Raw genomic sequence first — 14,206 nt, 5'->3', positions numbered from 1 at the left:
CAAACACACTAAGGATACACTTGGACAAACAAAAAATGGCTTTAAACAGTAATAAACAACAAAAATGTGTTATGAAGGTACTCACTGCTACAGTCCTCCATTTTGTTTAACTCCAAAATTTATATAGATTGTAGAAGAATGTATTGATTTCTATAATGTATCTGCTTCAATTAGTACCGAGTGTAGATGAAAGGAAGGTGGAGCTAGACATCTTGAGTTAAGATTTAGGTGGTTCTCTGTGTGTAATATATCAAACCACCAGATAGGCTGTTAGATAGGCTGTGAGAATCTACAGTTTGGGGGTAGTTCATATAAATCCACTTTAGGCAATTAATATTATTCTTATGAGCTTTAGGTGGTGTTATTATTCTTAGTTCCACAACAGTCAAAAATAATATGCTTCAAGGTATTTCATAACAGCAAATAAGATAATGTGGATGGCAAAAATATGATAGATTATGTCTTTATTAGTTGAAAGACAAGGGATTAACCCCACTAGCCTAATTATACCAGCTACCCCTACATAGCTACTTAAGCTTTTCATTTCTAGATTGAGTTGGCTGATCTTGCTGAATTTATGGTGAGATTTCCATTGAAAGGTAGCTGTTTCAATTAGATATGCCAGTCTTTTCTATTAAGTATGCCACATTGTCTCACTTGTAGTCCACATTCCAAGTTAGCTGGCTAAGGTAGCATGCACACATTTTACTAATAATGCCATAATTACTTCTTCAGAGCATTGAGGACCAGGCTGGAATAAGTCAGCCTCCTTAGTGAAATTCATAATTTCATTGGTCAGATTTCTTCTCATTTTGTTAACAGACTTGGCTACATTACAGAACACTTCAAAATATCACCAGAAAAAATTATATGCATGGAAGCATGTAAACCTCAATAAGTTACTGCAGCCATACTACTGAACAATTTTGGTTAGTTCCACTGTCACATACAGATATGCTATAATATAGTTGTAATGTTTCAGACACTCGCAGATAAAATGTTTTAATCAGAAAAGTACAATCCAACATGGTAGTCAAAAACTAGGGTCAGAACCAGCGCATGAGGATTAACAGTGCCAGGGAGCATCACAAACAGTAATAAAACAGTCCAGGTTGAAAGACAGAAAAACAGTATAACCAAGCAGACAAATCCAAAGAGACAGGCAAAAAACAGGTAAGCATATGGAAGTAGTCAGCAATTTAAAAAAAAAAAAGCCGAAAGGAATGAATGCTCAACATGCCCTTACCAGAAGAAGAAGAAGTAGAAGTAGAAGTAGAAGAAGAAGTAGAAGAAGAAGTAGAAGAAGAAGTAGAAGAAGAAGAAGTAGAAAACAAAAAACAGTGGCAATACTTCCCATAGAGTGTATCAAAGTGGCAGGTTTAAATAGACAGAGTAAGGGAGTAACAGGTGCAGTTAATAGTCCGGTGATGAGGATCTTGTGAATTGTCGGTTGGGCTGTCATCTGGATGGTAATCGGAATGCTGGGAGTTGTAGTGAACTGGGGAAATGGGTGGCATGATGATAGTCCTGTAGTTGCCAAGAATATTTATACCTATATGAATATGTTGATTTTTAAAAATATGTTACTATTTTTTCTATCCGGTTTTTGTGACCCCATCTCTGAAGGCTTAACAGGACCTGAAAGCACACTACTGATAAAAATACTACTACTCTGGAAGGCACTAAGTATTTATCTGGGCTTCTGACCTCCTGAGAACATGGAATATATGTTTGTGCCTTGATCTTTGCCTGCCTAATATTATATGTTTCATATACGTTTATTGCAGCAACTCTGGGAGCACTTGAATTTAGCTTGCTTTATGAACAAGAACATAACAGCCTTCACTGCAACATCATCAGAGCTAAGGTAATATCAGCAACAGAGGTGTGTGTGTGTGTGTGTGTGTGTGTGTGTGTGTGTGTGTGTGTGTGTGTATGTATGTATGTATATATATATATATATATATATATATATATATATATATATATGTGTGTGTGTGTGTGTGTGTGTGTGTGTGTGTGTGTGTGTGTGTGTGTGTGTGTGTGTGTGTGTGTGTGTGTGTGTACACATATGCATATACTTTCTTCCTGATACATCTACCTCACATATACTGTAGTGGTTTTTTTTTAAATCTTGAAGGCTTCTACTCTTTGTTGCTCTATTAATTCATCCATCCATTCTTAATCGTACTGAGACCTAGAATGCATGCTTACTTACAAATATAAAAGCCCTCTTTATTATACATGGATTTATTGAATCTGGAGTATATGACTGAACATAAATATGTGCCTCTGGCCTCTGTGAACATATGGACTGGAATTAACAGGAGTATCTTTTTGGCTCTAAGATTAAACATTTAGCCAGATTTTGTGCCCTCCCTTTAAATAAAAAATTCAGGGCCCATATAAATGTTTAAAATGTAAAGTTTTAGTAAGGACTTGCATGCAGACTCACTAGGCTTCCTTTCCTATGCTTGGGAAATGTTTGATTCTAAGATGATTTTTTCCCTCAGGGTTTGAAGCCAATGGATTCCAATGGCTTGGCTGATCCCTATGTCAAGCTGCATCTGTTACCTGGTGCAAGCAAGGTCAGTTGCACATTTAATCAATTTCTTGCCTGGACTGAGTAAGAATGATTATTTTACCAGTAAATATTCTAGCTGTAGTGTGTGTAGCAATGTCGAGTTCCTTCCGATTCCACTTCATCATATTACTAATGATAAATGCAAAAGAAGGCAAATGAGATCACTACTCTCTTTTCTCACATTAGCAGTCTTAACTAATATTCTTAGTTTTAATCAGTTACCTTTATGCAAGTGAGACCACAATAATAGGATTAACTGAAGTTTTGTAACTGTACTAAACGATACAATGACATGGCAGTAATTCTGTTTATATTACTGTTTAGTATTATTAATTGTTGTTTGCTAATCCTTTTTGTCTAAGTATATGGGGGGAAGGGATATGTAGAAAGTTATGGATGGAGGCCATAGGATTAAAGGGAAGAGGTGGGCTCTGCTGGGGGTATGTTTTAAGATTATAACAGTATCTTTTTGTCAGTCCTCACATCAGTATAGCTCCTCATCACTCTCCTGAAGGTCCAATCATTTTTACATTTAAAAGGTGAAGGGTGAAATATAGATACATTTTTACTGACATTCCATTGAACATCAAAGGTCAGTTTTATGTTGTGATTATAAGTATATTTGCATGACTCTGTTGTCAACCCAGTCAACTAAGTTACGCACCAAGACTCTCCGCAACACTCGTAATCCTGCCTGGAATGAGACTCTGGTATACCATGGGCTGACAGATGATGACATGCAGCGCAAAACCCTCAGGTTAGAGATCCCTCTAATGTTAGAATAATGTTCTCAAAGAATTTAAGATTAAGTGGCACAATAAGACTAATTTGATCTGAAAACAGTTCAACAAATTGAGAAGCTAATTGATACACAAGCTATTAGACACCGGTTTGTATGGAAACACAAACTGCCTTTACCCTGCAGTTTTAAAAGAAAAAACATGTATATGCATTTGTTTACATATCCATGGATATTCAAGCCCTGGCTATCAGAAATATTGGATTTATGGGATTTGTGATGCATCACACACATTTTTTTGCAGATTAGATTTGCAGAGTTTTGCAGGCTATCATCATTTGATTTGTAGTTACTACAAATTTATAACAGCATTTTTCCAACACAATATTTACACTTTCTCTGGGCCTGTTAGTAGAAAATTGCATTGGATTAACTTTGTATTCATTCTATAACCTTTAAGACTTGATGGGTATTTTTAAAAAATCTTATCCATCTCTCTGTTAAATATAACTAGAACTACTGTACAACTTTAAACAGTTGTAATGTTACATGCTACATTTTATTATCTTAATTTTTTTAAAGTTATTATGGTCTTGCTTTAAAATTGTTATCAAGAATAAATGTTTGGGCAAAAATAATCTTTGAAGGAAGAGACAATGAGAACCTTGGGAAATTTATTTTAGGAAAACATTTTGCTGTTTTTAGTTGCTGGTGAAAAGGGATTGTGTAGCATATTTTTGGCATAGTATTGTGTTGTAATCATGTAACCTATCTTTGAAGATTTCTTTGTGAATCAGATGTTTTATTTTATGCCACCTGCATTCAGCCTTGCTGCATTCTCTCATTTGGATTTGAAATGCAGTATCAATTCTGTATGGTGCTTTCTGTTGGCATGGAATGGCTTTAACTTTAACTGGAGTGATCTCATCCTTAACACTAATAATTTTTGAGTTGAAGCTGTGCAGCCAAGCATCAACAGACTTGGATGTTTTGAAAAGAATGTCATGCTGTGCTGTCATTTATAAATCTCTTCTCAAAACAGAAAATAACGATTTGACAAAACTACATCCTTAACAGTGGCTGATATGTTGAGATGTTTTAAGATAACCAAATCTAGAGTGTGACCAAGTGTGAGTTCCCACCCACATTCTGAGAGAGACCAAAAGAGTCCAATATGACACAGAGATCTTTGGCTTAATTTTCCTTGTGATTATATATGTATGTTAAAATTACCAATAATAACAAAACAGTCAAAATCAGTGGAAATAAAAGAAAATGTATATAAATTCATCAATAAAATTGGCATTGCACTTTGGAGTTCTGTAGACAGTTACTAGTAATATTCTTAGTACCTCTTTAAGAACCGAACAGAGATACTCCAAGGATATAAAATAGCCAAATGATATGTGCTTACATTGAAAGAACCATTAAATAGAGCAGATGTACTTCCACCTTCCAGCTGGCATGATTCAGAAACATTTATAAAGTTGACGTTTGGTGCAGCTCAGAAAATTAAAACTGTTGTGGCACCACAATGATTTAACATTTCAGTTAAAAGCATATAATCAAGCCCATGGGTTGTAATAAAATTATTAAGTAAATGAGAGTTGTTTGTGGGTGATCTGATATTTAGAAGACCTCACTTATTAATCTGTGTGTTTTGCTCCATAGCAGTGGCTCACATTTTACATATTTCAGATTGGATATGTTTACAGTATATGACATGTATTTCCCTTTTTTGTTTGTTTTAATAAGGACTGGAATGGGAGAGATTGCAGGGACAAGCGAAGAAGTCAATGACGTGATAAGAATCAAATCTCTCTTTGTATTAAAAAGGACTTGTATTTGAAGCACTTAATATTTCACTTAAATGTCATTTGTTACAGAATTTCTGTTTGTGATGAGGACAAGTTTGGGCACAATGAGTTTATTGGTGAGACCAGAATAGCTCTGAAGAAAATAAAATATAACCAGAAAAGGAATTTCAATGTATGCCTAGAGAGAGTGGTACCAGTAAGTATCTTTCACTCTCTTTCATGCTCTCTGTCTCTGACACACACACACACACACACACAATAATTATATTGTGCTTTCTTTTGTCCCATTTCTACCATTTTAGACAAAGAGAACAGCAACTGCTGGAACTGCTAGGGGAATATCCCTTTATGAAGATGAGGTAAATGCACAGCAAACCAGAGTCATCCACAAGTTGGATTGTAATTATGCAACACTAGATATCTGAACATTAGAGCTTCACATAGAGCCCGACCCATTCACTTCATAAGAGAAAACAGAAAACATGCAACTTCGCAAGCTCTTCACAGGGGTCATCAGGTAGGCACCTCCCTTCATCAGTGTTTTCTCCCACAACACCTCCAGAAGGCTTAACAGTTAAGCCTGGCATCCCATTAATAATTAAGAAAGAGTAGAGTAACAGGTTATGTTAAAGGTAATTTTACAGATTTTTGAGCATAAGCATAATTTGCTTATTCAGAACGAGTTGAATCCATTCATATTGTTTTGATGAGAAATGCACAATCATAGGTGCCAGAGATCAAAAGAAAGCAACAAAAAATCAAATGGGCAAATGGTAATATTCCAGACCATGTCTTTGCTCAGTCTGACTCTTCATATCGTTATGTATATTGTGTTGTGGTGTGTATGTATGTATAGTCTGGTAAGGACGGAACAGAGGTGGAGGAGAGAGGACGTATCCTGATCTCCCTAATGTATAACAGCCAGCAGAGTCGTCTCATCGTGGGTGTAATCCGTTGTGTTCACCTAGCAGCCATGGATGCTAATGGATACTCTGACCCCTTCGTCAAAATGTGAGCCAAATATGTGAGCCAAATATGTGATATGTTTTGAAAAATAAGATTCAAGTGAAACATTCAACTAAATGAAAAAATAAACTAGAACTGAAAAGTACATTTTATTAAAAAAAAAAAAAAAAAAAAAAAGATGTCTTATCAGACCTATAAAAATATAAATAATGCAATAAATAATGCAATCCCTGAAAATTAAATAAAGATAAACTGAATCTCACACGGAGCAGAAAATAATAAAGAAATAAAACAAGAATACAAAGAATACAAAACTATTGTAATATACCTGCACACTGTCTTTAAACATTGTCATGAGTTACCAGGACATTTGAGGATCCAATTACAGCATGCAGTTTAATTCAGAGTAGCAGTATAGGGACACAGTCCAAACATCAATAAAGAGGGAAAAGTCAGGAGTCAAAAGTGGGAAAGCAAATAGCAAGCAGAGGTACGAAAACATAATCCAAAAACAACAGGAGTAGAAATAACAGAGCAAGAATCAGATTGTCTAGTTTGCCCATTGTCTAGTTTGGTGCTTTATCTAGTCTAATAAATAAATCTATCTTAATTATAAAGCCTTTCATAAGTTAAGGAGTAGAGAAAAGACTACGATCAGTAAGATATGATCCAAAGTGTGTTACTGTATTTGCCTGACCATATTTTCTTCACATGCAATGGTTGCAGATGCCTAAAGCCAGACATGGGGAAGAAGGCTAAGAACAAGACCCAGATTAAGAAGAAGACCCTAAACCCTGAGTTCAATGAAGTAAGAGCTAAACAAACAGACTACGTCTGCCCGACGGCAACCACAATTTTAACACCCATCTTTACTCTCAACAGTCAGAAAACTGTTGGCCTACCCATACAGTCTGCGTTTCCACTTTCTCACCCTCTTTGAGTCTCAGCCACTTAGCCAAAGGTGTGAGCGAAAGACAGTAGTCAGGAAATGCTGGTGCCAAATGTTCCTGTAGACTAGAGAATGTGTAGACGTAAATTTGATTCTGCGGCTCAGGTCATTTCATACAAATCAGGGCATGTCGGTGATATCAAGATTGCATGTAAGTCTAAACTTGTCAGGGGACAAAATTGGCTGCAATGACATTAACTAAATTAACTAAATGAAGGTAGTTAATGCTTGGCTATGTTATTTTGCTGTAAAGGTTATACAGTTTTCACTATAGTTTAATTTTCATCCTGATAAAAAAAAGAAACAAACCTACCATTCCATCAGCGCCTATGAACAGGCCTTATCTGGTGTCTGAATTTAAGAATTACTTGTTTCATTATCGATAGGTTTGTATAAATTTGGCTGTATTACACAAGTTCTCCCTGAGCACAGCATTATATTCAGATGTTAGAATAATGCAGAAGGCTGTGAGTCTGTGACAGGCAACTGTAAATCAAGCATGGAATATTAAGATCACATCCAGACAGATGGATGCGTGTATTTGGTGGGTTTGTAAGCAATGTTTTATCATGTTTTTGTTGTGGGGCTTTTTTGTGGAATTTGCAACATGTCTGATATTTTACTGAAGGGCACTGTTTAGAAGGCTACGTGACAACTACCTTTTTGATAACTGATATAAACATACATAAACGATTATTCCAACAAGCAACAGTTGTCAGAGCAGCAAAGTCACTTGTCATAATGTGTTATATCATTTCACTCTACATAGTGCCATGACACATCCTAATGTCACCCAAAGTCTGTCACTTGACATAGATATTATGTAAAGTTGATAAAAGCTGATTTTTATTATGTAAAGTTGATAAAAGCTGCATGTCGGAATAAGGGTTTATAAGTGTTTGTGTATTTTCAAATCAGTTGTCATGAAGGGCTTACATAGGTGTCATATAACTTTCTAAGTACATTTAGTACATTTTATGTTCCCTGGACCTTTAACACATTTGTTCAACTTGTCACATGCCTTATATATTATATAGATTAAAAACTGCTGATCTGGGCTGTTTATTATGACCTGGATTTTTTTTATGTCTCACTGGCTCCATAAGATGTATGTGTCATTTCTATGAAATCTTTAAGATTTCTGTCACTGCTGACCTTCAATCTCTGAATGTAGAATAGACACATTTACATTAAAATTGCATCTAGTAAATATTATTAAATGTTATCTTTTGTAACAATTGTTTTTGCAGGAATTTAGCTATGAAATCAAGCATGCAGAGCTGGCCAAGAAAACCTTGGATATCTCTGTGTGGGATTATGATATTGGCAAATGCAATGATTATATAGGTAAATCATGAATTCATTGTAAGATTCAATGCAAAGATAATGTTTGATTCATGCATGATAAGCGTGTGTGTTCATATCTAAAGCTTTTACTACAAATTCATATTGTGCATTACAGCATGTTGTAAAATACATGAGTGCCTCAAACGTTGTTTTTTTTAAATTCAATAAGCTCAAAGTTGATTTCACTAAATGCTGCTCATCTCAATAGAGTCTTTTGTTTCTCATCCAGGGTATTTAATTATTGTGCTTCAGAAACCTGTTTCAACCCCCCCCCCCCCTTTTTTTTAAAGGTTCAACATTTGAACCAAAAATGTTAACGTGTCTATAATGAATAATATCTTGTAGTTAATATTTATTAATTTATGCTCTTACAGTATTTATGCTCGCTCTACTATGATGTGAACCTCTTGAGCTAGCGGCCACTAGCTATCATTTATTGCTAACATTAGCATTTTTGATTGAAGCAGTTCTTTAACATTTGTTCAATAATCCGGCAGGAGGGTGTCAGCTGGGCATCACTGCCAAAGGAGAGCGTCTGAAGCACTGGTATGAGTGCCTCAAGAACAAAGACAAGAAGATTGAGCGCTGGCACACCCTGCTTAATGAGAATCATATCTCCAGTGATTAAGACTTGTGATGAGTCTTCATGCATGCCTTAGATAATTACCCCAACCCTAGTTTAACCTTGTTCTTTTTGCATTCCCTTGCTTCCCTTATTCTCCACTAAACTAAAGTTTACATATTCTCTCATATCATACCCTCTTACTGCTATCTGCCATCACAGATTGTCCCTGTGTGTTTCCAACAAGGGGAATGTTTGAAAAAATTGGCAATGAATTTTGGGAGTTTTGTCAGCTTCAAACTATAACTTCAAACTATAAAGAAAAAATCAAGCAGTAGTGGAGTTAAGGCATGCAGCGAAAACATATGCTCTTAGTTTGTTGCTATAGCCTAGCCAAAAAAAAACACAAAAAAAAACCAAAAACAAACACACACACACAAACACACACACAAAGAGAAACATTTATTTATGTACTTTGGTCATTGACACTGCCAATTATAAACATTTACCCTGTTGAAGGCACATCTTAACATATCTGCAACCCTTGGACAACTTATTAAAGGCCCCCAGTCTTTCCTAAAATCACTGTAAAAAACTAAAGTTTACACTCATTGGGCATTGTTCATCATATCTATATGCCTTTGTTAAATATTGTGGTAGCTTGATACTCCATGTCTTAATACAAAATAAAGGAAACAGTGTTTACTTTTATTGGCATGGTATAAGAATGATATTTATACATTTAAACATATGTTAACATAAATGTTACATATGTTATCTAGACCAAACAAGAACTGAAAAAAGGTATAGTTAAGATAAAACCCACTGGAATTTAACATATAAGATCCAGTGGTCACTAACAAAATGTTTACATGGGTTGCCTGGTAGATTATAATTCTTGAAATGGGATCATCAGTTTAGCAGTACAGCTGCATTACTTGGGTCAACATGCTGTTCCGTAAATCACTGTTACAGCTCAATTAATGCCTATTCACTTGAGCTAACAACTCAAGAAAACCACAAACGCCTATAACCATGCAGTTTATATATTGCACATTTATTATTTGATACCAGTGACATATTGGAGGTACAAATAAAAAGGAATTTGTGAGTAAAGCTTAAAAGAAACTTTAGTTTTACATCAGCATGATCCCAGATTTGATGTCAATGGAAGAACTAGTGTTTATTGTTTTTTTTGTTGTTGTTTGTTATAGTTTAGTTTATATGTTTGCCTGTTTGATTAGGTGGGGATATTTAAATATTGAGTATGCACCTGCATGATGTAGATTATCAGTCTGTATCCATTTTATGTGGTCTACTGGTGAAGAATTAGACGTATATTATTAATGTTATGATTTAATACATGCAAAACATTATTGATGTTATCGTCCTCATTTACAATACGATACAAAGATAAATATAGAAGCTGCATGTTGGAGCCATCCTTTTGCCTGTAATGTCCAAATTAAAGGACACATTTCAGAAATGCCCTTACATAAGGATCTGCTCCATTTTGCATGCGAAATGTGCGTGTCACCTCCAAACCCTGAGTTTTATTACCTGTCTCCATTTACTATAGAGGTGATCCTTATAGTTTGCTCCTCTTGCACAAAGGCTCGTCTATGGGAGTGTAGACCTCTGTGGCTCAAACCCCTGAAGCTTTGCCTTGTAGCTATTGCCCATTGACCTGTGAACATTTAAGCAAAGCACACATTACTGTACAATGGAATGACCTCAGAGTTTTTGCCATTGTAGCTCATGTAGGCTATTTAGCTTTGAATTTATAGATGAAAAGAATATATTGTAAAATGAAATGAGTTAACTTTACCTGAAAGCTTTGCTGGTACTGATTGCTTTGAATCAAATATATGCTACTAAGAATGATCAGAACTTGAATTAATTCTGCATTATTATGTACTATATGGCCAAAAATATGTGGACACCTGACCATCACTCCTATAAGAGCTTGTTAGATATTCCATTCCTATTATGGGCATCTATATGGTGTTCGCTGCCTCTTTGAGGCTATCATACCCACCCTTCTGGGAAGGCTTAACAAGATTTTGAGTAGAGATATTGTGAGAAAATTTGTGTGCATTCAAAAGAGCTTTTGTGAGGTCAGGCACTCATGTTGGACATAAAAGCCTTGCTCATAATCACCATTCTAATTAATCCCAAGAGTGTTTAGTGGAGTTGAGGTTATGGATATGCACGGCCAACTAGAGTTCCTCCACACTAAACTCTTCAGGCCATGTCTTTATTGACTTAACTTTGCACACTGGGGCACAGTCAGGGAGACAGGGAAGCATCTTCCCTAAACTGTTGCCACAAAGGTGGTAGCATATAAATGTCTAAAATGTTTTGTATGCTGTAGCATTAAAATTACCTTTACTTGGATCTAAGGTACCCAAACCCTGAAGCACAACTTCAGACTAGTATTCTTCCACTGTCAAACTGTTGGCACTATGCATTCCAGTATGTAGCATTATTACTGGCATCCAAAAAACCTAGATTTATCAATCAAACTCCCAGATTGATTAATCATTTTAGAGATCTACTGCTCCAGAGTCCAGTGGCAGCATACTTTACACCACTCCAGTCAATGCTTGTCATTTTACATAATCATCTTTGCCTTGTGTATAGCTGCCCAGCCACAGAAACCAAATATATGAAGCAACTGATTCACAGTTCTTGTGCTGATGTTGCTACCACTGAATATTAACTGATGCAACAGCTACACGCTTAAGCACTTGGCAACTCCTGTCTGTGAGTTTGCATGGTATAGTGCTTCACTGCTAAACTGTTGTAGATGCTTTAATTTCACAGTAATAACTCAGTTGACTGGGACAGAACTAGTAGAGCAGAAATGCAATGAGCTTGGCAAAAGGTGGCATCCTATGACAGTGCTGCAGTTTTAGTCACTGGGAATTTGTATGATTATCCATTGCATGGCTATGTGGTTGAATTTATGCTCCTATTAACTAGGATGGGGTGGGGGGTGGGGGGTTAAACCTCTGACCTCAGTAGCTTGGAGAGCTGACCACCTACTTTTGGCCGTATAGTTTATACGGGTACTGCAGATGGAAATTCATTAGTTTGCTATCCCCGGTGCAAAGCACCTCTTCTCATTTGAGATGAATATTTTTTGTACACGGTCCCTGACAAAATAAATTAAATAAAGCTAAAAGTGTAGCATATACCTGATCACCAGTTAGTTTGCTATTATATTTGCTATAACCTGATTATATCATCACACAAGTTTATTCATGCAATTTTGTTTTTCTTTCCAGCACTGCTATTTGTTTGACACAATGCATAACATTATTGATGTTATCGTCCTCATTTACAATACGATACAAAGATAAATATAGAAGCTGCATGTTGGAGCCATCCTTTTGCCTGTAATGTCCAAATTAAAGGACACATTTCAGAAATCTGGAATCCTTGAGACTGAAAACTGAGTATGAAATGAAGGGCCATATAAAAAAAAGACAACTTTGTGACAACTAATCTTTAGGACACTGAGGTGCATACCCTTATAGTGTATCAGGCTCTCCATCTAGTGTGGTGTGAGTTCAACCTGAATTCTGGCCTGATAACTAAACATCTCAGACAGACGCTTGTTAATTTATTTGTCTACTTATTAGTTCCCATCCTACTGAGAAGCATGACTATTCATGTTAGTGTGCATATCTTGAAATAAAGTGCTGTTTTATTCAATCATGATCAGTTTGTAAATATATAGTGCATGCATTTCTGAGAACAGAAATTCTTGTACACTGTGTATGCAGAACATTGGAGACACCTTCCTAATATTGTGTTGAAATCCCCCATGACCTTAAAATGGCCTTAGTTTGTTAAAAGATGGGCTCAACAGTGCTGAAAGCATTAAAAATGCTGGCCCATGCTTGTACTTGTGCATCCCATGATTGAAGTTTGCTCATCATGTCTACTTTAAAAAATATTTTATACCTTGGATGTGCAAATAAAGTGAAATTTAAGCATGGCCCTGAACTAAGATGAATGTTTTTGTTATGTTGAACCACAAATACACATTACAATCCATGTACAAGTGTCAAACACCAGGAATTCATCACTGCAAGGACAACTCACAGTTGTCATTTTTTCTCTCTGAAAGAATAGGAACTCTGTGAGTTCTCCACCTGCTTCATTGCATATTGGCAAGTTGCAACATGTTGTGCATTCTTTTAATAGTCCTTTTGACATGAGTGTTGTATTGGATTCTTGTTGTAACTGTGCCATTGATCTTCAAGGAGTCTTTTTTACCATTTCTTTGACATCTTTTGAGCTCAAAGAAAAAAAAAATCCAACCAAGCAGAAATACAATTTTTGATGCAAATAGTATAGCACATACTAAAATAGCACTTACTACTGTATATCTGGTTCAAATGCATGTTTTTTTCCTTTTTTTCCCTACATGTAAACAATCTATGTCTCTGTTGTCTATAAGCCTCAAAATTCTTCCTTGATCTGTCTTCTTCTCTTCATCAACATTGAATGATTTGTTCATAAAGTGAACTTAGATATGCTCTTAGCTTTCGCCTGTATTCACCTGAGATGTCTATTTCAAAGAAAAAGTTGGTGTCCTTAATGCTTTGTGCACTGTACAGAGTTGCAACTCTTTTTGCATGTATTTTACTTGGTTTCATTCAGAAAGGCCAATAAATGCTAATGTAAGTATAATTTGACAAAAGTATTATTATTATTATTATTATTATTATTATTCAGACATTTATAAGAATTATTCACACAAATATATATTCTGAATGTCTTACACTGGTAAGAGTATTAAGGAATTCCAGGAGCCAGTCACTGTAAACATATAAAGTGCAGTGCTGTTTGCAGAAAGGTTTGCCTTAAATTAACTGGCGAGCACCATGATACACTCTATTAAGAGCTTTCAAGGTTCTAGCATCCTGTACAGTCTTATTAGAGCACAATAAATTAATTAAAAATGTGGTCTTAATATATGCACAATGATGCAACTACTGATGATAATACATTCATTTTTATTTATATTAAATTCCATATTTAAATATAGTTAAATTATATAATATACACTGTGAATCTAATGTTATATAAACTAATACGTTTAAATAATATGCAGTGTCATAACATAGCTTTTACATTATATTTGCAAACACAAAATGGGAAGAGTTTCATGCATTTATATTTTTATTGTAACACTTGCCATTAGATTTATATTATCCTATTCAGAGCA

The 14,206-nt window shown here is 35.4% G+C and overlaps 1 protein-coding gene across 5 annotated transcripts in view; it reads left to right on the top strand.

The window, feature by feature from the left end:
- The window catches only part of rph3ab (rabphilin 3A homolog (mouse), b), a 44,399-nt gene extending 30,731 nt beyond the window's left edge, over positions 1-13,668 (top strand). For all 5 annotated transcript variants that reach the window (XM_027029362.3, XM_035530133.2, XM_081714168.1 and 2 more), the window contains 9 exons: positions 1,788-1,867; positions 2,514-2,588; positions 3,232-3,341; positions 5,210-5,336; positions 5,443-5,499; positions 5,997-6,151; positions 6,833-6,914; positions 8,306-8,402; positions 8,900-13,668. In XM_027029362.3, the coding sequence (XP_026885163.3) occupies positions 1,788-1,867; positions 2,514-2,588; positions 3,232-3,341; positions 5,210-5,336; positions 5,443-5,499; positions 5,997-6,151; positions 6,833-6,914; positions 8,306-8,402; positions 8,900-9,030 (914 nt within the window). In that variant the 3' untranslated portion in view covers positions 9,031-13,668. The remainder of the gene's footprint in view (positions 1-1,787; positions 1,868-2,513; positions 2,589-3,231; positions 3,342-5,209; positions 5,337-5,442; positions 5,500-5,996; positions 6,152-6,832; positions 6,915-8,305; positions 8,403-8,899) is intronic.
- Positions 13,669-14,206: the final 538 nt, after the last annotated feature.

The sequence above is a fragment of the Electrophorus electricus genome, chromosome 5, assembly GCF_041902795.1.
Source record: "Electrophorus electricus isolate QZ-2024a chromosome 5, ASM4190279v1, whole genome shotgun sequence".
NCBI lineage: Eukaryota > Metazoa > Chordata > Actinopteri > Gymnotiformes > Gymnotidae > Electrophorus > Electrophorus electricus.
This window is presented reverse-complemented; position numbering and strand designations above follow the sequence as displayed.